Raw genomic sequence first — 26519 nt, 5'->3', positions numbered from 1 at the left:
TCAGTCCCTGGATGTCACTGTTGAGCTGTGGGAAAACCCACTTTGAAGCCCATTCTGTGTCTAAACTTCTAATTTCGTGAAATTATTTTCTTCTTTTTTCAGCTACTTTGAGTTGAGATTTTTGATCCAGTGGAAAGCATCCTAATAAATACACCCCATTTCACAGATGAGAACGCTGACATTCAGGGAATGAGAACTTGAAAAACATCACAATAAAATGTTGGAATTGAGCAAACCTGAGAAAATTTTAGAGGCAACGAGTTTAGCAGACCCAACGAGGCTAAATCCTAAGCTATCTGTGCTTGATTCGTATCCCAGACTCCCCCCAAATCTCAAGAAGTGGCACCGCCTGATATGGAAGTGGAGATGACGTGGAGTAAGCTCAGGAGGGTTGGTTGAAAATCCTGTTTGTGAAGCGATTGGATGCCCACATCTTCTCCCTCCATCCAAGGTCCCAGGCACTGTCTCTCCTGCCCCGAGAAGAGGGAGGGTTATCCTCCAGAGAGTGAAACAGAGGCTGTGGCCTGGGAACAGTGTAGGGGGCGGGGTGAGTGCTTACAGACTCCCATCTCCCTTTACACGGACATTCAAGGAGGAGATGGGAAGAGTCTCTGAGGACTGTGTCTCGCCCAGAGGAAGTGCCCTGCTTGCGGGGTGCCCTGCTTGGATTAGCCGGCAAGAAGTCTCACAGTGGTCAGCCACCACTCACTCTTGAGTTTCAAATTAGCGCGTTTAGTGCTTCATTCTTTTTTTTTTTATTATTAAAAAAATTTGGGGCGCCTGGGTGGCTCAGTCGGTTAAGCATCTGACTTCGGCTCGGGTCACGATCTCATGGTTTTTGAGTTCGAGCCCCGCATCGGACTCTGTGCTGACAGCTTGGAGCCTGGAGCCGGCTTTGGATTCTGTGTCTCCCTCTGTCTCTGCCTCTCCCCTGCTTGCGCTCTGTCTCTCAAAAATGAATAAACGGTATAAAAAAAATTAAAAACACTTTTTTTAAAAGTGGGCTCCACGCTCAGGGTGGAGCCATTGCTCAGTTCAATGCAGGGCTTGAACTCATGACCCTGAGATCAAGACCTGAGCTGAGATCAAGAGTTAAATGCTGAACCCACTGAGCCACCCAGGCGCCCCTCGTGCTTCACTCTTAAATATGAGCAGACAACTAAGGCTCACCAGACTTCTGAGCTACTTGAAAGGAGAGGCCAAACAATACAGAACACTGGGACAGACAGTATATACGCTAGAGAAGCATATCTGAAAATAAATCTGTTGTTAACATCCTGAGAGAAAGAAACCAAGATTGCAGTCATGAGGAAGGCCAGGATTCTCTAAAAATGGAGTATCTAGTGAACAGAAAGGGACTTCTGATATTTAGAAATAATGGCCTGTCCAAAAGACTGGAAGGTAAAGAACTTTTTTAGAAGATTGGGTCAAATGACAAAAATAGGAGAAAAGGTTTAAGAATTCTAGAGAACCAGTTTAGGGTAAATAACAGGCAACTATTAGGAATTCCACATGGGGAGAGGAGAGGAAAGAGGGAAATGACAAAATCAGAATTTCTCAGATCCAAAGAATGTGAATTTGGAGATTGAAAGGGCTCACCTAGTGCCCTGCGTGGTACATGGAAATGGACTCGCCACCAGAACACTGGGAACAGAGATTCCACACGTTTCACAGACTGGAAAGCAGTTCACACTCAAGGGGATGGGAAGGAGAACTTCGGACTTCTCGGGTGCAGGGCCAGAGCTGGAAGACAGTGGAGCAGTGACGTACAATTCTGAAGGATTATTAGTTTTGACCTAGATTTCCATATCTTCCCAAACTGCGAGAGCAAAGGTAGAATATCCAGACTTGTGGAGTCTCAAAAATATTACTTCCCGTTAACCTTTTCTTCACAAGCTGCCGGAGGCTATGCACCCCCTACGTAAGGGAGTGGAGCAAGTGAGAAGGGCTGTGTAGGAAATAAGAGAGTACTGCGGGAGAGAAGAGAGGAGGGGCCAGGGTGCCAGTGTGCAGCAGGCAGGGCAGGTGTCCAGACCAGGGCAGGTCTAAAGACTCCAGGGGAAGTTTCTTCCAGGTAATGAAGTGAGTGGTATAACAGGAATTCAAACACCAAGAGAAAAAGACATTTGGGAGGAAACTTCGGCATTGAGGTAGTGATAAGTACATAAGGAAACTAAGCAAGTGAAAAAAATGACTAATTCTAGGGGTTGGAAGAATAATATTATGGAAGAAAAGAAAGCTAACCATAGTTTGTTACGTGGGTAAGCAGCAGATGGCATTTCTGTTGCAGTCATGCAGACATCGAATATTGATGTAACCACAGTTTCCAACAATCCACATTGGGAGAGGGAGGAATGATAAGGTGTGTGGCTTATAGAGACTTAAATCCTTATCTTCCTTGGTAGGAAGGCCCTAGTTAATACTTAGAGCTGGAAAGTCAGGGCCTAGCGAGGGAAGCTGTTTATTTAGTGATAGGGAGATAAATGCTGAAAGAATCAGCTAAACAATTTGAGGTGGTGGTCTTCGGGGAGGCAGGTCAGCGTGTAAGTATGTACCTTGTGAACGTATTTGGCAGTCAGAACTACGTGCACGTTTCATTTTAGTAAAGATAAAAGTAAAAGGAACAAAAACACTTAAGGGGCACCTCGGTGGCTCAGTTGGTTTGTTAAGCGTCTGACTCTTGATTTTGGCTCACGTCACGATCTCCCGGTTGTGAGATTGAGCCCCAAGTTGGGCTCCGCACTGAGTGTGGAGCCTGCTTGGGATTCTCTCTCCTCTCTCTGCCTCTCTCTCTCTCTCTCTCTCTCAAAATAAACATTAAAAAAATAATAAGTCAAAAAAACACTTAAAAATTAAGACAAGCAATATGGAAGGTATAAAATGAAGTTTATCAGCTCTTATACAAAATTCTACTGAATGCAAATAGTATATTTTACTAAATGTAAATGGGCTGAATTCCACTGTTAAAGAACAGAGCCTATCAGATCTATTGTAGTAAAGCATCTGATTTGGCTTTCTTCCTTCTCACATTTGATCACCTCTGTGGAACTGCTTGTCAGAGTTCTCTGCCTCCCCTACCAAAGGAATTGGCTTGTGACTCTTGAGCTAGGCCCTCAGGACACTGGACGTTTACTCTTGATCCGAGCAACATAAAGACTGAAAATCGTTGGAACTGATCGATCCCAGCGGTAATACTAAGAGGAGACAGTCCATCTGTTCCTGCCACCCGGAGCGCCCCCCAGCTGCCTGGTTCCTCTCCTTCCAGGAAAACTGGAAATTTTCCTGCTGTTCTCTCTCTCTCTCTCTCTCTCTCTCTCTCTCTCTCTCTCTCTCTCTCTCTCTCTCATGAATTCCTTTTCTGTTGTACCCAGTCCATCCATTTCAGTTGCTTGTAACCAACAAAATCTAACTGATAAGGTTGAACCTCGAATAAGATTCATTGATAGACACACAGACGTATCTACCTTTAATTTTAATCTTTTTTGGTCTCTCATATGTAAATCAGTAAATAAGTAAAACAAATACAGATAAAAACAAAAAGAAAGTAGAACTTAAGGTCCACCAAATAGAATTTAAGTTGAAAAACATTAAAAACAAAGTGAGTCATTAATGGTAAAAGATGTGATTCTTAAGGAGGGTGTAACAGTCTTCTAGGAACCCAAAAAACATAGCAGACAAATAAATGCAAATATATATTGAGAAAACGCTTAAAAACTGAGAAAACCTAATCAATGGAAGTAAATTTGTAGTGGGGGATTTTAATTTATCCATTTCAGAATTGAACAGATAAAACAGAATATGGAGATATGCAAGTCGTTATAGAAATAAGTAGAAAATATGAACAGGGAAAACCCACGTGGTAAATAAACATATGAAAGATGTTTAACCACATTTAGGGAGATATATGTTAAAGTAACAATAAGAAAATACTTTTGGGGCGCCTGGGTGGCTCAGTCAGTTAAGCACTGGACTTCAGCTTAGGTCATGATCTCATGGTTTGTGGGTTCGAGCCCCGTGTCGGGCTCTGTACTGACAGCTCAAAGCCTGGATGGAGCCTGCTTCAGATTCTGTGTCTCCCTCTCCCTCGGCCCTTCCCCTGTTCCCGCTCTGTCTCTCTCTCTTTTTTTCTCTCTCAAAAATAAACATAAAAAAAAAAAAACCCAACATTTTTTATCCATCATATTGGCCAAAATTCAAGAACTACAGCATCTATTGCGAGGGAAGGTATTAGACAATAGATACTTTCAAAAGCTATAAATGGAAATGAAAATATTACAATAATTTAAATTCTTACAATAAATTGCAATATTTGGAAGGGAATAACCTCTAAATATCTCTTAACTGTAAATGCTTATACCCTGTGACTCAGAATTTTGGGAATCTGTCCTGCAAAAATAATAGAATTAGAATGTACTGGATATGCATACAAAAATTTTTGTTGCAACGTTGTAGTCGCAGAAAATAGCGGAAAACCTAGGACTAGTCATAAGTGGAATAATTCTGAATAAAACTGAAGTGCATCCATACTGTGGAATATTATTCAGTTGTTAAAGTTGGCACTATCTGTAAACATGGATGTATCATTGACTAGGAAAGCAAGTGGTTAAGTAACGTGTCCAATTTAACCCATTCTTGTATAATAGAGACCATGTGTGTGGTATACATGTACATGTGAATATATACATGAGTATGAGGAAAGGTGTGGAAGCATCAACCAAGCTGTTCCTGAGTGTCACTTTAGGGAGGTGGGATAGAGAATTGGATCTTGAATTTCTTTCACTTTCTATAATAAGCATACGGTATTTCTGTCATTAAATAAAAAATTAACAGATCAAGTAAACATTTTATCAAAGTAAGGTATTCTTTAGGAAACGTGTAGTGTTTAATCAGCAAGAACCTGGATGTTTTGAGTGGTAAAGAAATGGGTATACTTTTCTGTGAATCACAAATCAGCATTTGTCTTTATTCTCCATGATCAGGATTTGTAATGTGTTGTCTTGTATTTTAATTGAATGTGAGGGCTACCCATTCTATACTGTTGGGTTCTGTTGTTATACTCCTAAAATATTTTTGCTTTTGCTAGGACTGTCTTCTTCAGTGGAATGCAATATAATGGAGTTGGAACAAGAACTTGAAAATGTGAAGACCCTTAAGACAAAATTAGGTACTGTACATTTTTGTTTGTCACTCGTGCATTGGTCTTGCTGTCTTTCCAGAAACTCGACCTTAGTCTGAAAGAGTCAAAAAATTATGAAATGTTTCGTGAGGGTTATAGGCTTCCAGTCTGTCCGAAGCTATTGATAAAGACTGTCTTTTAGTTTGGGGAGAGGATAAACATTTGTCTATTCACCTTTTTTGTTGTTTTGTAAAATGACTTTTTAGAAGCTGATGTTCAGCGATGTCACTCCACTGTCTCCTTGCTTGCATTATTTTTGACAAGTAATCTTCTGTCATCATCTTTTAAACTGTCTTTTATCTCTCTCTGCTTTTAGGATGTCCTCTTTATCATTGACTTTGAATAGTTTGATTAAGATGTACTTTAGAGTAGTGTTCTTTATGCTTCTTATTCTTTGGGTTAATGGAGTCTCTTGGATCCGGGAATTTATGGTTTACATCTAATTTGAGACATTTTTGGCCATTATTCCTCCAGATGTTTTTTTCTTTTCCTTTCTGCACCCGCCTTTCAGGGACTCTGATTATATGTACACTGGTGCCCTGGAAGTTGCCCCAAACTCAAGGATTTTCCTTTATTTGTCAGGTTTTTTCTCTGTGTGTTTCGTTTTGGATAGTTTCTATTACTGTATCTTCATGTTCACTAATCTTTTCTTTCGAGTGTGAAAACTGCATTTAATCCCATCTATCGCATTTTTCTCAGACCCTGCAGGTTTTATATTTGGAAGTCCTGTTTAGACTTGTTTTATCCCTTCTAGGACTCCAACGTGTTTAGTCTGTGCCCTCTACTCTTCAGATCATACAGAATACAGTTGTGATAACCCTTTCAGTGTTTTTATCTGCTAATTCTCACTTCTGTGTGAGTTCTTGATAAATTTCAACTGATTGACTTTGCTCCTTATCATTGGTTGTACTTTTCTGCTTTTACGTTTGCCTGGCAAATTTTGACTGGGTAGCGGACACTGTGAATCTTACTGCTGGGCGCTATATTTTTGTATCCTTTGCTCTGAAGGCCTGCCAGGCGGGACCAGAGCGGCATCTCCCGTAGGGCCGATTGTTCTCACATCAAGGCAATAATGCTGCTGATTTCTGAGGCCTTGTTACTGTCTCGCGGGAACAGGCCCCATTCCTGGCCCTCGGTGATGGTCGGATACTGCTCCTTCTGACGTTTTTGAGTGGTTCTTTCCTCAGCTGTGGGTTGTTTGCTCGTGTACCTGAGCTGATCTTTACCCCGCTGAAGACTAAGGATGACCCTTTCAAGACCCTTGGAGTTCTTCCCCTGAGGAGTTATCCTGTCGTACTTTGCTCTGCACAGTCCAGCCAACTTGGTCTCTCCCCACTCCCATTTTATGTCCTCCACTCCAGGAATGAGCTGGGCCCTGCTTGGGTTCCCACGCCCCGTGCTGTGGCTAGCACACCATCTCATGACACTGAGCAGGGGCGAACATGGGGCATCTCTCAGAGATCATCGTCTCTCTGTGGTCACACGTCCAGTGTCTCGAAACTGTTTCATATGCATGTGTTTTTTGGTTTCTTAACTGTTTCAGCCTGGGTGGTAAATTGGCCTCTGAAATGGAAGTCCGGTGTTGTTGAAAATTTGTTTGTTTTTATTTCTCTTTTTTTATTGAAGTATAATCACCAGACAGTGTTACATCAGTTGTAGGGGTGTGATACAGTGATTCAACAATTCTGTAGCTTGCCTGGTGCACGTTGTGATACGTGTACTCTGAATCCCCTTCACCCGTTTCACCCGTCTCCCTACCCACCTCCCCTCTGCCAGTCACCAGTTTGTTCTCTGTAAGTAAGAGCTGGTTTTTTGTTTGTCTTTTTTACTTTGTTTTGTTTCTTAAATTCCACAGGTGTTTGTCTTTGACTGACTTGTTTCACTTAGCACTATACTACCTGGATCCATCCATGTTGTTGCAGATGGCAAGATTTCATTCTTTTCCATGGCTGAGTGATATTCCTGCGTGTGTGTGTGTGTGTGTGTGTGTGTGTGTGTGTGTGTAAATATGTATATATGACATCTTTATCCATTTGTCTTTGGATGCACACTTGAGTTGTTTCTATGTCTTGGGTATTGTAAACAATGCTGCAGTAAACATTGGGGTGCATATATCTTTTTGAATTAGTGTTTTTGTTTTCTTTGGGTAAATACCCAGTATTGGAATTACTGGATCATTTGGTAATTCTATTTTTAATTTTTTGAGGAACCTCCATACTGTTTTCCATGGTGGCTGCACTAGTTTGCATTCCCACCAACAGTGCACAAGGGTCCCCTTTTCTTTATATCTTTGCCTACACTTGTTATTACTTGTGTTTTTGATTTTAGTTATTGTGGCAGGTGTGTGGTGATATCTTATTGTGGTTTTGATTTGTCTTTCCCTGATGATGAGTGATGTTTAGCACCTTTTCATGTGTCTTTTGGCCATCTGTGTGTCTTTCTGGAAGAATGTCTATTTAAATCCTCTGTTCAGGGGCGCCTGGGTGGCGCAGTCAGTTAAGCGTCTGACTTCAGCCAGGTCACGATCTCGCGGTCCGTGAGTTCGAGCCCCGCGTCAGGCTCTGGGCTGATGGCCCAGAGCCTGGAGCCTGTTTCTGATTCTGTGTCTCCCTCTCTCTCTGCCCCTCCCCCGTTCATGCTCTGTCTCTCTCTGTCCCAAAAATAAATAAACGTTGAAAAAAAAAATCTAAATCCTCTGTTCATTTTTAAATTTGGTGTTGGGTTGTCCAAGTTCTTTGTAGAGTTTGGATATTAACCCTTTAGTGGATATATAATTTGCAAATATCTTCTCCCATTCAATAGGTTGCCGTCGTTTTCATCTTTGTAAACAACTTCATGTTGTCTGTTACTTCATTCATTCTGCTGTTGATGGATATTTGATGTGTTTCTTATCTTTTGCTATTATGAGTCATATTGGTATAAACATTCTCCTGTGTGTCTTTTGGTACTTCTGTTTTTTCAGGGTACATAGCTGGAAGTGGAATTATAGGGTCATTGAGTATGTGGGTATACAACTTTTTAAAATAATGCTGAATTATTTTCCCAGTAGTTGTGTTATTTTGCATTTCTTCCAGGCATGGGTAAGACTTCCTGTTGCTCCACTTTACTGTCAGCAAGTGACAGTGTGGGACTCTACATTTTTCCCAATTTAGTGGACGTGAAGTAGTTTTCACTGGTGTTTAAATTCGTGTGCCCCTGATTTGTGTTTCCAGTGTTCATTTAGCTTCTGCTTGAAAAATATCCGTTAGCATTTCGTTTAGTGCCGGTCTGTTGGCAGTGAATTTTGTCAGTTTTTGTTTATCTGAAAACATTTTTCCTTTCCTTCTCGTTGGTAGGGTATTTTCACAGAATTTAGAGTTCTTATTTGGTAGTTCACATTGAAAAGATGTCTTTCTAGAGTCTTCTGGTTTCCAGTTGAAAGTTGTCTTGTTGCCCTTTTGAAAGCTTGTAAGGTTTCCTTTTTGTCCTTGATTAGCACTTTTACCCTGACGTGCTCAGGTTTGGTTTTCCTTATGTTAATTCTTCTTGAGATCTGCCGCCTTTCTTCAGCATATGGCTTAGCGTGTTTTACCGGCTTTGGAAATGGTTGGGCCCTTACCTTGTCAGATACCCCTTCTGTTCATTCTCTTATGTCCTTAGCCTCCGGTTGCACATGTGCTGGACCTTTTCACTCCTACATTTTTTTTTTCTGAATTTCTCCTCCTTTTTTACATTCTCTGATCTGTGCTATTTTCCGTCGATGTGTCTTCCATTTCGCTGTCTTTTCAGCTGTGTCCTGTTGCTAAACTTCCTCTTGAACTCTTATTTTTAGTTTCCGTATTTTTCAGTTCTAGAATTTCCATTCGGTTATTTTCTGGATTCAAATTGCGGCAGTTGCCATCTTGTCGCTTATCTTGTTGAACCTATTAATCGGTTATTTTAAGGCCTCTTTCTGATACGTTCAATATCTGGATAAACTGAAAGTCTGTTTTTATTCTCTTTCTTTCTCTGTCCTATCTCCAGGTAACATTTGATTGTCAGACATTTCTTACACCAAACTGTAGAAACTCTGGATAATGTTTTCTTCCTAGAGAGGATTCGCTTTTTCTTCTGGGGGGCAGTTGGAGTAGGGATGACTCCTTCCTCTGTCTGGGCTGGTGATCATTCCACAGTGGGTCGTGCCCTTCATGAGGGCCGGTCTCTTTGCACTTTGGCCTTGCTCTTAGTTTTTAGCTTCTGAAGTGAAAGCCTGGGTGTTTCGTTGTTGGCTCTGATCCCATCTTCTTAATGAACTCCGAACTTTGGTTTTCACCTCAAGAAACATGAGCCTGACAGAGGCTTTGCCCCTCCTCTTTGCTGTACCTTCCTGTCGCCCTCTCAGTATCTTCTCTCAGCCTCTTCCTATTGCTCTCTCAGCCATCGGTGCCTGGAAGGACAAGAGGCTGAATGTTAGGCTCTCGTCTTTTTTCTTTCCTTTTCTCTGGTCATAGCCTCTCAAATTCCGGCTGCCTTGGGAGCCCCAAACACCACACGAGTTTTGTTTTCCTGACCCTGTTGAGTTTGCTGAAAGCATTGCTTCAGCATCATTTAATTTTACCTACTGATGTTTGCTTGACGTCTCAGCCTCTCAGGGCCGTGCCAGTTATATGTTGGAAAAGTCTTCACGGGAAGTGGAGAAGTCTGCAGGGAAAGGCAGTGCAGACGTGAGGGCTCACGCTGACTCATTTCACAGAATATTGACCTCACAAGTTTGTCGTGGTAGCTCTGATTCCTTCATGCACATTTTTGTTCTTAGTTAAATTTGATTTGATTTTACCAGTCGTTCATGGCATGAGGATTGGTGTGATAGAAGGTAGATTGTTGTAGCCAGAAATTTGCTTCCAGCCTCTAGAAAACTAGAGGAATTTATCTTTGGATTAGAGGGGATTTTTAATCACGTTACTTTATTCACTCAAATCTGTATCATTATGTAAATCTGTATCAAATACAGATATTTCCAAATTTTCATAGTAACCTGTGTATTAACAGTAGGTTTCATTAGCAACTGAAATGTCTTTGCAGAGATAAAATGTAAGCATCATAGGATTGAGCTATTTAATGTTAGCAAAGTGATTTTAAAACTTTGATTTTTATAGTTTGTAGAGGAAAATTAAAAATTTATGGGTTTTGCAAAAAAAATTATATAAAAATAATACATACTGGTTATAGCAATAAGGAATGAAACTGAGTTTTTGGGAATGAGAGAACCTTTGGAAATCTTTTGTTGTGTTTTGTTGTTGTTTTTTTCTAATAGAGAGGCGAAAAAAAGCTTCAGCATGGGAAAGAAATTTGGTGTATCCCGCTGTTATGGTTCTCCTTCTTATTGAAACAGTAAGAATTTATTTGCCTAGTTAAATAAAGCAAATTATTTGTTATTTACTTTGGTATTTGAGTATGGCAACTCCCTCGGCTAAATGGTTTCTAGTAAACTGGTTTTCCATCAACAGGATTAGAATCCATCTGTACCTTTATTTGGAAAAAGTCAATAGAGTAAAAATGGAAATTAATGGCAGTTTTTAAAAAGTCCTCAAGATTAACTGTTTCCTCAGGAAAGCAGGAAATTCATTCTTTTGTGTCCTGTAGAACTAAGAGATGAGGTGTCGCAGATACCCCCTGCTTCACATTCTATGCTAGGATATGAAAATTCCATCATTAAACTAGTTCTGATAACATTGTAATGATATGTTAAATCTGTGGAGTTGTGGGTTTCCAATTGGTGAAGTCATGTAGTAACTGGATTTCTATTACTAGCTTTGGTCACAAGCTTTGAAATTGTAGTAATTTGCAGAGGCTTTTATTAGAGTTTATTCTGGAGTTTTTGCAGTTAATTGAGTCCTTACAGTTTGTTTATACATAGAATTTTGGTCTTGCCTGCTTTTCCACTAACCGAAGCATATATTTGGTCAGCAACTGAGATTCTCATCCATGTGTATCGACGCTCACTGAGAACTGACACTCACTGTCTGTGTTGCAGTTCATCTCGGTCCTCCTGGTGGCCTGTAATATTCTTTGCCTGTTGGTTGATGAAACAGCCATGCCAAAGGGAACAAGGGTAAAGTGCTTTCAAAGTCTTTTCTTTTGCACAAGTGCTCTTTGTATATACCCTGAGTGTTTTAAAATAAGTTATTTACAACAGTCACCTTTCTGCAAGTATGTATCAGATTGTATGAAGTTCTTTATGTAAACAGCCTTCATAAACAGTGTTTGTAAACTGTGTCTTTTGTTTCTAATTTCCTACTTTGGGTTGGCCAGCCCTTTTATCAAATACCAGAGTTTCCTTGTAGACTTTTGTATCACAGTTTGTTTTTTAACAGAAGTTCATATTTGTAATTCTTTAAGAAAATGTGTACTCTGTGAAATAGTGGTATCGGAGGAGTTTTTTAGATTGATTCATTGTCTTTGCCAAAGATCCAAATATATGGCTTGTAGGGATTTATGCTTCAAAAGAATGACACATTTTGTGATTCAGTTTACTAAATCATTTAGTTTAGTTACTGGAGAAGAGTCAGATGTACATCTTTTCATGAATTAATTGTGTTTTCTCGCTTGTTTAAAAGTTGGTGATTCTTTTAAATTCTGTCAGCCTTTTTGGATATATTCTCTGTATAGAAGGTAGTTATCACTACAGATTCATATCTGGCGTACTTCTAGGTGTCTCTGTACACTTTTGATTCCTTAAAATAGTATTTACGTTGTAACATTTTCTAATATTTCTCCAAGTCAGCAGGCTCCCCATACCCCATAGAAAGGGCTTCCAAACTCATTCAGGCTTTGGTGCCACTTCTCCCTCTAAACAGGTGATACACCTGTCTTTTCATAGAAAAAAGCCAATATCAACCTAAATTTCTTCCCTGGGTCTAAGACGGAGACACCCTGCTCTTTTCAGAGCTAATGTTTGCAGCCGTATTCTCCATTTAGATCCTGCCCTCCTCTAACTTCTGCTGGACCTTGTGCCCTCTGTCACTGCCTGGTGTCTAGTTTGCCAAATGCTCTGGGTATCTCGTTCCACAAGCAGACAACAACACTAGACAGTCCTCCTTCATCTACAACCTGGTCTTTAGCTTTTGATTAGACCCAAATCCATTGATAGAGCAGGAAGTCACCTACCGTGACTTGGTGACCCTATTCACTTTGTGACCCTCCTTTAGATATTGCACACTGTGTCAGTCCCAAGCACCCATGGTACACTTGTGTGCCATCCGTTAGCGTATCATAGAGAGGAACTTACACCTGGTAGAGTCCATGTGTGATTGTTTAAATACATCACATCATCTTAATCCTGCCCGTAGGTCTTCTCTCGAGATGGAATATTTCCAAAATGTTTTTCAGCCCAGCCAATAAGCTTTCTATTATTAGCATTATTCATTTCTTTCTCAAAAGATGGAGAAAAAGTTGATAAGTTCTTTGCCTTATTTATGTATATGAAATTATCATGGGTATTCTTACTTCTTTTTTTTTTTTTTAATATTTATTTTTGAAGGAGAGAGAGACAGAGTGTGAGCAGGGAAGGGGCAGTAGAGAGGGAGATTCAGAATCCAAAACAGGCTCCAGGCTCTGAGCTGTCAGCACAGACCCCGATGCAGTGCTTGAACCCATGAACAGTGAGATCATGACCTGAGCTGATGTCAGATGCTTAACTGACTTAGCCACCCACGCGCCCCTCTTCTTACTTCTTTATGCCAAAATTAGAATGTATATATGATACGTATGATATTATTTATTGCTTTATTTATTTTTAAAAATTTTTAGTGCTTATTCTTGAGAGAGAGAGAGAGAAAGAGACGGAGCATGAGCGGAAGAGGGGCAGAGCGAGAGAGGGACACAATCCGAAGCAGGCTCCAGGCCGAGCTGTCAGCACAGAGCCTGACGTGGGGCTTGAACTCATGAACCGTGAGATCATGACCTGAGCTGAAGTCAGATCCTTAACCAACTGAATCACCCAGGCACCACTTTATTGGTTTATTTTTTATTAGCTTGACTATACCTTCTTAATTTTCTGGGTACTTCTGTTAAAGCTGACAGTAGTTCATATTTGAATAGTTCCTTTAATTGGCAAACTTTGAAAATATTGCTCCTGCTTTAGTAAGAAATTATTATTATTATTTTTTTTGCCTGTCTGGTCTCATTAATAAATGTTAGTTTTTGTTTGTTTTTTAAGTTCTAGGTAAAGATAGATTTTGAGAATAGGTATAATGTTTAGGAAAAAATGCATAGCATGACATTAAAAAAAGTCTGTGTTAATTAAGTTGTATTTTTAAAAAACGCCTGAATTCCTAAGGAAGATTTGGGGAGAGAGAACCTTCAAGTGTGGAAATAGGATATGCACATTCACTTTCTCTGTATGCTTAGCTTACTTTGACATGTTTTAATTGTATAATTTTTATATGTTGTCTTAGGGTTCATTTAAATAATTATATATTTATTCCTACAAAACTGTTTAAAAAATTGCTTCCACTAATATTCAGGACTTAACAATAAGCATAATATCATTTTGATAAGTAAATTACATTTGAGATAATTCGGAGATGTTTTGAGTTTGCTAAAATTGTTAACATGTGCTTCAGTTAGTTGATGAACTCAGTCTAATGTCATATTTTATTGTCCTTTAAAAATGTAGATGTTACTCCAGAGTATTAAACATTCTTAATTCCGATATTTATTTAATAGGCTTAGGGAATCCAAATATATAGTGTCATTCTGAAAGCGGTTTTTTTTCCCCCACAGGGCCCTGGGATAGGAAATGCTTCTCTGTCTGCTTTCGGTTTTGTGGGAGCTGCACTTGAGATCATTTTGATTTTGTATCCTTTCTTTAACTCAGCATTCTGTCAACAAGTTTTCTGTCCAGTTTTCTGGGACAGTGGTAATTTACTAAGACACTCGCCTAGAAGGAAAAACAAGTCAGTCTTCCTCAAGCATGCCAAGTGGCTTTTTGTTGTTTTCCCTTTGAGCCTTAAGACTTTTTGAAGACTGCTGAGAACTTAAGGAAACTTGCATTCTTTGGAGAGTTTTTTCCTTGATTCTCACAGCTATCTTATGGTGTCCTCTGTCGTCGGTTTCTATAGCCTCCGGTTTTTCGGAAACTTTATTCCCAAGAAGGATGACACAACTATGACAAAGGTAAAGTCTTAGGTGGCTGTGCCTCCCTTTTGCCTTCCAAGGCAAAGGAGGTGTTTTATGTCATAATCACCCTGAATGGTTCATTTGCGGCGATAGGTATTTGTTTGTAAATCGCATAAACGCAAACTGGAAGATTTTCAGAATGCTGAATGAGTGGGAAAAGGTTGTGCTGCTCTGTTTAATTTGGACGGCTTCCATTCACTTGTAAATGCGCAGACCTGCAGCGCTTGCTAACTGGCTGCGGAAGGCTCCTGAAAGGACTCTTTCTCCTCTGAAGAAAACGTATTGCTAATGAGTAACTTTGATTGTGCAAACTGTACTTCAGGGAGCTTGTTTGAAATCTGAAGAACTTAGTTGCTACAAGTAGTAGAGACCAAGTATTTCAAATTTGAATAATTAAAGCAAGACGGAAGAGTTCTATTCAGAAACGTTTTGTAGTCTGAGGCTAATTTGACTTCCTAGGATGTGTCATTGGTTTTGGAATAACAAAGACTGTTACCGTATATAGTGACCGCATCTTTTTAAAATATTCCCACAGGCTGTCACTGGAAAATGACTAGTAAGAGCTGCTGGTTGCTTCTGTTTTTATTACATATCACATATTTTCCAGCCTATCTCAAAAGAGAACTTCGGGTACTTGATTTACCTATCTGTAGAATGCTGGGACTTCTTGAGATGCTTAGCATCTAGTTTAAGTGATCATCAGTATTAATCGGTATTTTCAGCTCCTTTTATTTAATATGGAAGAGTAAGCATAGGGCACATTGGAAATGAATCACTAGAATTTAGGGGTTTTAGATTTCTAGCTTTTTGATATTAAATCTTAGGATAGTTGAACAAATTATATCTCCTGAGCAGTAGTCTGGCTTTAAAAATATAGTGAGAAGTATTAAACGTACTCATTCTTTTTTAGTTGACGGGCAAACCTTTTTAAAATTGGCAACCTCAGTCAGTAATGTAAAATGCATTGTCTGAGGTATACAGAAAGTAATTTAAGTGTTCTATAACTTCCTACTTGTGCCAGATGCTGTAAATATCTGGTAGAACTGACATATGACTCTGAGTGGTTGTAGAAAACATTTCTTATTCTCTTTAAATTCTATGTTGACTAATATCATTAAGAAATTAACCAAATCCAGTACAATAGTACAGGGTGAGGAGAGTGTGCGGTGAGTTCCCAGAACATGAATGGATCGATCGTATTTATCATCCTGCAGTCTAACTGCCCAGTGTTCCTTCTGACCCCCGCACAGATCATTGGGAATTGTGTGTCCATCTTGGTCTTGAGCTCCGCCCTGCCTGTGATGTCAAGAACACTGGGTAAGTTTATGTGAGAAATATCCATTTAAAGTCCATACCTTTTAACTGTATCTTTTCTAAACTTCTGCCTTGACTTTTAGTTTCTGAACGTTTTCCAAAAAATCATCCTTTGAAATATAATATGTCCTTCCAGACTATTTTAGAACTCCTGTAGTTTGTCTGTATAGAGAGCTATACCAAAACACTACTTTACTTTTTTCAAATAAAGACCATTTTTTTTTTGAATACTTAAAAAAATATTCCTTCTCCAAACAACGGACAGTTTTTCCCACTGACTGGTTAAGCTTTTGAGTTCTCTCGTGAGTGATGAGGTATTAGGGTGATGGTGGGGTTCGGAGCTAATGGCCAAGAAAGAATTCTTGAAGACGTCTTTGGTGCAAAAAGTCGATCATGAAAGCACAGGGACAGGACCCATGGGCAGAAAATGCTGCCCTGGGGTTGTGAAGAGTGACTGGTTATTTACTATGGAGTTGAGGAGGTAAATAAAGTCCAGGGGAAGTTTCCAAGGAGATTTACATATGCTACTGAGGACTCACAGGGTCCTGCAGGCCTGGCTATGGTCACGCTAAGGTTGTTTTCCCTCTAGTGAGGTATTAACATCGTGATCACAGGGGGTTCCTGGAGAAACGTTATACTTTGTATTTGCCTCAAGTATTTGTGAATGGGCTGCAGGTTATAAAGAAATTTAATGTTACGTGTCATCTCCTTCTTGCCTTTGTTTCCCACATCACTGTGTACGGGATGGTCATGTTGGGGCTCCAGGAAACTGAGTCTACAGGTTTCTGGAGATTAGGCTATTGATGAGATTGGCTTTTTCTTGTAATTTACTAAGACATTTGTAAACTAATGGAGATTCACGTCCTGTAGGACTGTGATCTCTATCAGTTAGCCAGTTTTTCCTTTCTTTTCCTTTGTCCTTGGGCAGCCAGGAGGGTCTGAGGAATATCACACGTGTCCCACCAGAGGTGGGGAGGGTGGGGATATGTACTTTGCCCTCAGCTTGCCTTATGGTCCCTCATCAGTGAGGAAACTGTGATATTCAAAAAAAGATGTTGAATGTCTAGAAATATTAAACTGGTTTTACTTATATGAAATTTTTTTTTAACTTACAATTTAGTATGTGATTTAAAAAATTGAAAATGTGTGAAGATTTATTTTAAGCTGTTTTGTGTTCGTGTGATAGACTTGAAAACTGAGGTTTTTGAGAGCACATGCAGATTTCAAGGAGATCCATTAGTTTTTTAGTTTCTTACTTGCCTGTCATTTATACAGTTTTCTTAAGTTTTCAACTTCTGGGAATTTTGATCATCTTTGAACAGTAATATATTTCTACTTAGTCATTGGGACAGTTGAACAGAGCTTCATTTGGCCTATTCTTATCTTTTATAAAGCACTGTTGCAGGCTGTGATCTCCCTTCTTGGCGAAATATTATTTCAGACAAAAATTTCCGCCAAGCAGTTCTGTTTGGCCTTCTGGACTCAGGTTTCAACCTCAGAGTGTTCACAAATGATTAGAAGGATCCCATCGTTCGACCTCAGCAACTCGCTCCTAACAAAAATTGCTAGTAGCTTTGAGTTGCTTCTGTTTACCTCTCATATCGCCTCTATTATTTATTCAAGACTCGCTGCCAATCGGGGAAGTGGGCTGTGTGAAGAAAATATAGACTGTATAGTTATGTGCTACAGAGAATTTCGTGTTTTAGTAAGAAGCGAAATCTAAGTATAAACGTAAAGGGACCACTGTTGCAGAGACGAGTACAAAGCTTGTTTACTCAGTGGTCTTACCTCTTTTGTGTTTGCTTTTATAGGACTAGTTATTGTTTTGACATCTGCTTATGGTGTGTTAATCTTGAAAATGCCGAAAGTGTGCATGTTAGTAACTTCATTTATAACTGAGCGGTATCATTTGTGGTGTGATGGTCCAACAAGTAATTTCTGTGATGTTATAGCCACCCTACCATTTAGCTACGAAACTCACTTAGCGTGATCTGTTATTTAAGATGGTTACTAGTGATACATACCGATTTTATGGAAGCGCATTACATGCTGAGTCTACTTTTAATACAAAGAAAACAAATTAATGGCAAAATTTGCTTTTTGAAGATCAACAAATTAAATTCCTGAGTAGTTTGCCATAGAGATAAATAACAAGAAGAAAAAGAAAGATGGGACAATTAAAATGCAGCTAACAAATGCCTGGGCCCAGCTGTCCAAACAGGATTAATGGAGTGCATTAGGGTACAGTGAGTCATGTGGCGCTTTGCAAAATATCAACACGCACTGCATTACATGTTATGCCCGGTGGCACTGAATAGATGAAAAGAAGTAAATACGTTAAACAGATTCATGGAGGCTTTTCACAGTATTAAAAAAGCAAATTTCTAGACTAAAAGAAGAAGCTTTATTTTAGTATTATGGGAAATGCAAACTAGAGAGTTACTTTGTAATTCCTCTATTAACCCTTTGGAACGGAGTCTTTGATTTTAAGAAGATGAGATGTGGAGAATTGTCATGAATATTATCCTAGTGTAGAACAGGGTTTTGATTTCCTAGCTGAAAAGCTCAGAAGCCCAGAATAGAGGATGTATTTAACAACCAGATTCCAAGCTGTGAAATTCGTCACTCTTTCTCACTGCCTCTCACAAGGAAACCCTGACCCTAAATGCTCTCGTTTGCTCCTGTGAATTCCACCAGCAGCACCTCATCACTTGCAGTGACATGAGAAGTGAAAGAGTGAGGAAAACCCCGCCGTTACCTGTATGCGAGTAGCTTTCCTCCTATTTCAGCCATTTATTGGTGATGGTTTTCATTTTAATTGTACATTGAAAATAACATTGAATCCTGTATAAAAGGATTGATGTGTTGGTATTTTCGTTTCAAAAATGTTCTCTGAGTTTTTTGTGTTTTCAGGGCTCACTGGCACTGTTGGTGCACCATAGGCATCATTAAACTGTAGCCTCAGACTCCAGTGCCCGGGTGATAGGACGCATTTATGAAAGACTTCCTTTGATCAGCATCTTATATTTGAGTATGGAAAATTTTGTACTGATCTGAAAAATTACGACAAGAGTAGATTTTATAAGCATATTACTTGGGCAGCGAGAGTTAGGTTGGGAGAAAGACTTTGACCGTGTATTTTTAGTCGGGTATAATTCATATAAATGGTAGTTGTCTGTAGGAAACACAGAGATTCTGAGTCTCACATTTCTTACTCGAACTCTTTAAAGCTCTTTAAGAGTAATGCCACGGCAGTGCACGTGATTTCCAAAACACTGTTTTGCTGCCTCTTTAGATGTCAGTTTAGAAGAATCCGACGTTTTGGGAGACTTGATGTCCAAGTGTGTAAACAGTTTACTGTCTGGTTTCACAGACATAAAGGTGGCCGGTGAGCCAGGTGAGTGTAGGGCAGGCCCAGGCTGAATGGACTCTGTGGATGCCCAAACTCTTTGCAACGAAATACTCCAGAGGCAGGAGTGAATTCTGTAAGAACAGACTGTACGATTGCTGACACGCTCTTTATTTTGCTTAATCAAGAAACTACTGATTGACCTCTTTTTGCCTTGTTATTTGCAGGCTCCTTTAACAGGAGAATTTTTTCTCAAATGCAACCAGCAGACCTTGTAGGACTGTTAGTAATTTCTATTTTAAGATTATTTTTATAGTTATTTTATTATCCTGAAGCTTTCTATAACTTGTAATTATGTAAGGCCCAACTGCAGAGTTTTCAAAGAAAATGTACTTATGATATTAAAACAGAAACAAAAACATTTATCCCTTTGAATCACCTTGAATTTTTTACTATTTCCATGTGTTTCTCATCGATGGGTCCCATCTAGGCCCTCATCTCGTGGGAGATAAAGTGGATTACTCTTTTGTTCCTTGAGCAAGGGAACCTGTTTAAAAACCAGAGCAGTTTGGAGAGTTCTTTATTTGGGGTTTCGTGAATATACTGTTAATCTTTACCCTGGACCAGTTCTCTCCGATTCTTAGTGTAAAACAAAAGCAACCGATGCTTAGAATTGACAAGTGAAGGGGCGCCTGGGTGGCTCGGTTGGTTGAGCATCTGACGGTTTGTGAGCTCGAGCCCCGCATCAGGCTCTATGTTGTGCATGCAGAGCCCCCTTCGAATCCTGTGTCTCCCTCTCTCTCTGCTCCTCCCCTACTCACTCTCTCTCTCTCTCTCTCTCTCTCTCTCTCTCTCAAAAATAACCAAATATTAAAAAAAAGAAATGACAAGTGCAAAATAGAAGTATAAATCATAATAAGTATTCCTAACTATGACTTTGATGTAAAGATAATTTTAAACTCCCTACTGAAAATTTCTCAGCAAAAAATTTGTAGATGACTTACTGATATTGTTACATTGCAGAGAGTGTGGTACTAATTGCCTTTTGGTTGATTACTATTGTTCTTATGACTGAATAATACATTTGTATATCTAGTAATGATTTTTAACAATAAAGAGAAAGTATTCTGTGGCACATGTCTAAAAGAGTTAGGAGACTAACTGATGCTCAATCCCTAAATGCTTATATTCTCAGGATCTACCTGTTAGGTTCTTCTGATGCCTGCTCATGTTTCAGGACATATAGTCTGTCTGAGAAAATGTCACGTTGGCCACACATGAACTAAATAACTTAGCCATCTGTTGACATCATTCAGATAGTCGTAAAATATGTTTTATATGAAAATAATTCTAGTTAGGATAATTTAGCTAGAAGGAGGCTTAAGATGTCATTTTTTAAAATGTTAGTAATTAAAATGTTACAATTAAAACTAGGCAGTAAACTACAGTAAGGGTCTTTGTACTAAGAATAAAGACCTCTGACCTGGCTGAGAATACTTAATAGTACACCTGTACATAGTCAATTCTGAGACCAGTGAGCACGTTATCTCCTTATTTGTAGGAAGTTTTATTTTAAAATTAATTTTAATTATACAAGTATAGACGTGCACAGATTCTCATTATAAAGAATATTCAAATTAGGGATCAAGCTAAAATTCATTGTGACCACCTGTTTTAATCCTAAGCCCCTGTTCAGAGGTCTTCAGATCTTGCGTGCGTATGTGGACATAGCTGGTGCCTCCGCGGGAGTTGTGAAGTCCTCACCTGGGGTTACCTGGATCCTAACTCTTTGGTCAGCGTTCTTGTTTCTTCTGTTGACTCCTGACTTCTGTGTGCTGTCCAGTGGGAATTAAAAGAGGAAAAGGTTTCGAGATCATTTCCTGTACTGGAACTCAGTCATCTGTAAGTGAATTTCAAACTCAAGAACACTTAATTATCTCTTTCTGTTCAGGTCACCAGTGACCTCTTAATCGTGCCGTCTTGTGGGTTCTGTTTTCACCTTAATTGCTCCATGGCATTTGCTGTTTGTAATCCCACTTCCCGTCTCTCTCCTTTTTTTCTGGTCCCCATTCCCCTGTTGTTTTCTTCCTCCTTTGGCCGTTCTTTAGCTATCTATCTCTTTTTACTGCTCCTCGACTACACGCATACACTTGTCCCCAAACCCAAACCTCCAACCCAGCACCTACCCCTGGGCTAAGAGCAGGTTATCCCAACTGTGTATTCCGTCCCTACTGTAGGATCTATACTTGTGTGTGTGCGTATCTCCGTCCGTCCGTCCGTCCGTCCGTCCGTCCCTCCCTCCCTCCCTCCCTCCCCCCCTCCCCTGTACTTCCCTTCAGTCCTTGGCCACTTTCTATCTAAAGGGCCAAAGCAGAAACCTGGGAGTTAAGTTAGATGCCTCTCCCTCCTCACGCCGACACCGAGTGGCGACACTCAGTTTCATCTTGCTAACAGTTTCACACGTTTGCTTCTTCCTTCCCGTTTCCCTTACAAAAAAAGTGAAAAGAATCAGACTTGTGTAAACAGCCAAGCAGAGAGAGCTGAGTGTGTGATTTTTAAAACAATATTTTATTGTTAGGGAATGTTCATGAGGTGGACTCTAGACAGGTGTTCATTCTTTGAGGAGAATAGAGTAGGGAGTGAAAGCAAAGCTGAAGAACAGAAGTGTTTACTTTTCCGAGCGAGGAAGTGTTACTGGGAGACGCTGCGGAAGCCCCGTCTCTGGATGTTTCCTTCAGGAAGAGAGTAGACTGTTCTTGTCCGCTTTGGGGGGGCTTAACCCTTCACCTGTGTGAAAAATCAGCACTCAGGTGCTTCTTGGACAGTGATTATCATTCTCATTCACTGGGTTTTACTTTATTAAAATTCACATACTCCACTTCATCTGGACTGCTAAATTAAGTTGCCTTCATATTAGGACCAAATGAATTTGTAGCATATAAATAGTCTTTGACTAAAGTTGGTGTGATATTTACAACTCCATTTCTCCCTCTCTGAGCTTGGGTTCACGTTGCTCCCCCAGCCCTCTCTCCTCAGTCTCTCTGTCTTCGGGTTCCTCCCCGTCCTCTAAGGCCGAGTCACACGCTGGTCACACATGAAGCTGGGCACGCTTTCAGCCTTGTGTTATACTTACGTGTGTGTATGGCTTTCCCAAGAGACTTCACATCCCTTAAAGGACCAAACCATATTTCATGCATCTTTTTATCCCTTCCAGCATCTAGTTAATAAATATCTGTGGTGTCACTGGGTGCCCCATGTTGAGTGTGGATTGTGGCCTCAGAATCGGTGAAGAAATTTCAGGTGTCCTGCTTCCATCCTGGTTGTCTTTATTTCCATGTTCCCAGCTTGTTTGACCAAGTATCTTAGTTTTATTATTTTAAAAGACCCTTATAATAATAACCAGCCAAAAGGTAGAAGCAACCCAAGAGTTCATTGACAGTTCAGTGCATAAACACATCGTGGTTCGTAATACGGTGGATGCTGTTCAGCCATAAGAAGGAAGGGTGTCCACGTGAGATAAGCCAGTCACAAAACAAAAACCAGTACTGTGTGATCACTCTTGCGATCTCAGATCTCGATCTGAGAGTCAGGATCACAGAGTCTCTCGATCACAGAGTCAGGAGCGGGGGTGGTGCCAGGGCCAGGTTGGCGGGGAGAGGAGGTGAAGAGTTATTCTTTACTGCGTCCAGCTTCAGTTTTGCCAGATGAAAGTTCTGGAGGTTCATTGTGCAACAGCATGAATGCACTCAACACTGCTGAGCTGTGCACTTGAAAATGGTTAAGATGGCACATTCTGTGTTGTGCGTATTTTACCACAATTTAACAAAAAAAAAGGAAAAAGGAGTGGTACAGTGATACCATATGGATGAACCTTGAAAACATTGTGCTGAGTGAAATAATCCAGGCACAAAAGGCCACGTATTGTAATATTCTGTTTACATGAATTGTCCCGAGTGGGAAACTCCACCGCAGAGAGAGAAAGTGCATTAGTGGTTGCTAGGGATGTGGGGGAGGGCTGATTGGGAGAAACCGCCCGATGGGTCTGGGGTTTGCTGTGGAGTGTCGGAACTAGAGTGTTTTGGAAGTAGATAGATAGACACGACATGGCGGATGTACTCAGTGCGCTGCACTGTTTACTTTGAAGGCATTAATTTTATGATACGTGAATTTCATCTCGGTAGACTATTATTTTACTGAACACCCTCCCACAGTAGAACAGCGGACAGTAAATACATGCTGTCTCGTCTGTGTCCCTGATGTGGTAAAATCTAACTGAACTTGAGGTCTACTTATTTTTAATGATTGCGAGTCAACTTTTGAGTGTTCTCTGTTTGTTACCCTAGTGTCGCAGCCGAGGTCTCTGTAGGATGGGCAGAACCGGACCGGGAGCACCCTCCCTGCTCCCTCCTCTCCAGGCACAGCCCACTCCAGCTTCAGTGGCCAGTTTAGCACTCCTCCCCTTCTCTTCCAATGTCACTGTGATCCCGTCACTCCCCTGCTCTTTGTGCTTCGAAGACTTTGGCCATTAGAGTAAGGTTCTGTTTCCTTATGCCCTGCAACCTCGCCCCTGCCCGTGTGTCCGGTGTCGATTCCTGCCGCTCCGAGCCCCACCCGTCGGAACCACCTTTAGCGATCGGGGTGTTCTTCGGGTGTCCTGGCTGAGCACAGAGGACTCTGCTGTACTTTCCGTGCCTTTGAACCGTGTGACTTCATCTGCCACGAGCGATTGTGTGCACCGCCCATTCCGCGGCTCACCTAACCCGTCCTTCGAGACTCGGCTTAGCCAGCACCTCCGGAGAGAAAGTCTTCCCTGAGCCTGTGTGCTCTCCCGTCACCCCTTCTTCCTTCTGCACGTGTCTGCCCCGTCACCGAGCACGCTGTGATCTAAGTGCTCACTTTTCTCTTCCCTCCATAAAGCTGTGAGCTCCTTGAAGAAAGGGATGATCTGTCTGCACACAGCTTTTAGTGCGTGTGCGGGAACCCATGCTTTTCGCTTCCCATTTTACTCTGTACAAAGACATTTAGTTGTGCTGGAAAGAGGCAGGAGAACGTGAAGTGTGTTGTGAAAGTCTGCACTTCTTAGGAAGGCTGTCGATTCCATAAAGAGAATAAATATCTTACATTCTTACATTGTAACGCCTACACACCCGTACAGCGTAAGAATATGAGAGTGACTGGAAAATACTATAAACATTTAACTTGGAACACAACAGCAAACACTTAGAAATACAGAATTTCTAATTAAATCTCGTTGCCAGAGCCATAAACTGAGAGATGCATGTACGATATGGGGTTTATATTCTGCAGCCTGATCGATGTATTTTCACAGCTTTACTGAGTATAATTGACACACAATAAACTGTACATATTTAAAGCGTACAACTGACAAGGGTTTTTTCTTTCCCACAAGTTTTGACTTACTTGTACATGTGTGAAACCATCACCACCATCAAAATAGTAAACATATCTGTCACGTCAGAACGTTTCCTTTTGGCCCTGCGTGGTCCCTGCCACACACCTGTCCCGCTGTACCAACCCCCCCCCCCCCCCCGTATCCCCAGGCAACCACTGACCTGCTTGTTATAACTATAAATTAGTTCATGTCTCCTGGAAGTGTATGTAAATGAAATCATACAATGCGTACTGGTTTTTTGTCTGGCTTTTTTCACTCAGCGTATTTATTTTAAGACTTACCCAGGTTGTTGCATGTGTCAGCAGTTCATTTTTGTTTAATTGTTTAATTTTTTATTTTTGAGAGAGAGAGAGAGAGAGAGCGAGCGAGCGAGCATGAGCAGAGGAGGGGCAGAGAGGGAGGGAGACACAGAACCCGAAGCAGGTTCCAGGCTCTGAGCTGTCAGCACAGAGCCAGATGCGGGGCTTGAACCACTAGATCATGACCTGAGCCGAAGTGGGCCGTTCAAGCGACTGAGCCACCCAGGCACCCCAGCAGTTCATTTTTTATTGTTGAGTAGTGTTTCATTTTACGTGTAGACCACGATTTGTTTATCCTGTCACCCACCAGAGGACGTTAGAGTTGCTTACAGCTTTCGGCTGTTATGAGTCAAGTCGCTCTGAGCTTTCACGTGCAAGTCTCTGTGTGGGCACACGCTGTCCTGTCTCTTGAGTAATAACTGGAAAGGGAATGCCTCGTGTACACTTCACTTTTTAAGAAACTGCCAAACTGTTCCAGAGTCCTTACCCATTTTGCATTCTCAGCACGAGTGTGTGGGGAGCCTGCCCTGGTATAGTCCATGAGCTAATGTTTGGCATTCTAATAGATGTGTGGTGATACGTCTTTATGGATTTAACTTGCATTTCCCAAATGACCAAAGTGCTCATTTGCCCTCTGTGTATTTCCTTTGGTGAAGTATCTCTTCGGATCTTTGGCCCATTTAAAAAAAATGGGGGTTGTTTCCTCATTCTTGGGTGTTGGATGCTGTTTACCTCTTCTGGATAAAAGTTCCTTATCAAGATAGGTGATTTGCAAATATTTTTCCCAATTGCTGGCTTATGTTTTTATTGTTTTAACAATATCTTTCAAAGGACAATATCCTTAATTTTGATGAAGTCAAATTTACCAGTTTTTCTTTTCGGATTGTACTTTTGGTGTTGTATCTACTGAATCTTTCTCTAACCCCAAATCACAGTGATTATTATCTCCTATGTTTTCTTCTAGATGTTTTATATCTTTAGGTTTTGTACTTAGATCCATGACTCATTTCGAGTTAATTTCTGTATACTGGATGAGGGATGAATTGAAATTTATTTTTTTTTGCATATGGGTAGCCGATTATTCTAGCACCACTGCTTGAAAAGTCTATTCATGTTTCCTCTGAATGGCCTGGGAAACTTTATGGAAAATCCATTGTCTATGTATGTGTGGGTGTGGGTTTATTTCTGGACTCTATTTTGTCCCATTGATGTCTCTATTTGTCTCTAGTTCAATACTGCACTGTCTGGATTGCTGTGGATTGATTGTAAGACTTAAGATCAGGCAGTGAAGTCTGTTCTCCCCCCACACCCCCATCCCCAAGCCCAAGTCTGTTCTTTTTGAGAGTGGTTTTAGTTATTCTAAGTCCTTTGCATTCCCCTGTGACTTTTTAAACTAGCTTGTCATTTTCTACACAAATGTCTGCGAGGATTTTGGATTGTGTTGAGTCTGTAGAACAAACTGGAGAGGATTAACATCTTTACAACACTGAATCTTTCAGTCCCTGAACACTGTATACTTACTTAGTTCTTTAATTTGTCTCGGCCGTGTTTGCGTTTTTGTTTAGGTCTAGGACATTTGATGCTATTGTAATGGTATTACTTTAAAAACTTAATTTCTAACAGTTCATTGCTGGTGCATTTGTGTATATTGGTCTTTTATTCTGCAACCTTGCTAAACTCACTTATTAGTAATAGGATCTGGTTTGTAGATTTTGTTGGTTTTCGTTGATGATTAATCATAATTATGATTAATGATTTGTGAATAAAGATAGTTTTACTTCTTCCTTTCCAACATGGGTGCTTTAATTTATTTTTCTCATCTGTTGCATT

The 26519-nt window shown here is 40.5% G+C and overlaps 1 protein-coding gene across 12 annotated transcripts in view; it reads left to right on the top strand.

The window, feature by feature from the left end:
* LMBR1 (limb development membrane protein 1) overlaps positions 1-26519 on the top strand; it is a 152699-nt gene that overhangs the window by 111650 nt on the left and 14530 nt on the right. For 9 of the 12 annotated variants that reach the window (XM_023250807.2, XM_045053066.1, XM_023250806.2 and 6 more), the window contains 6 exons: positions 5084-5164; positions 10449-10525; positions 11169-11246; positions 13919-13992; positions 14221-14311; positions 15565-15631. In XM_023250807.2, the coding sequence (XP_023106575.2) occupies positions 5084-5164; positions 10449-10525; positions 11169-11246; positions 13919-13992; positions 14221-14311; positions 15565-15631 (468 nt within the window). Of the gene's footprint in view, positions 1-5083; positions 5165-10448; positions 10526-11168; positions 11247-13918; positions 13993-14220; positions 14312-15564; positions 15632-20662; positions 20880-23320; positions 24535-26519 lie in introns of those variants that run through there. The other 3 variants (XM_023250810.2, XR_002740678.2, XM_045053070.1) reach the window with 3 other exon arrangements.

The sequence above is a fragment of the Felis catus genome, chromosome A2 (assembly GCF_018350175.1).
Source record: "Felis catus isolate Fca126 chromosome A2, F.catus_Fca126_mat1.0, whole genome shotgun sequence".
In the NCBI taxonomy this organism is placed as follows: Eukaryota; Metazoa; Chordata; class Mammalia; order Carnivora; family Felidae; genus Felis; species Felis catus.
Note: the sequence above shows the minus strand (reverse complement) of the source record. Positions and strands in the feature narration are given on the sequence as shown.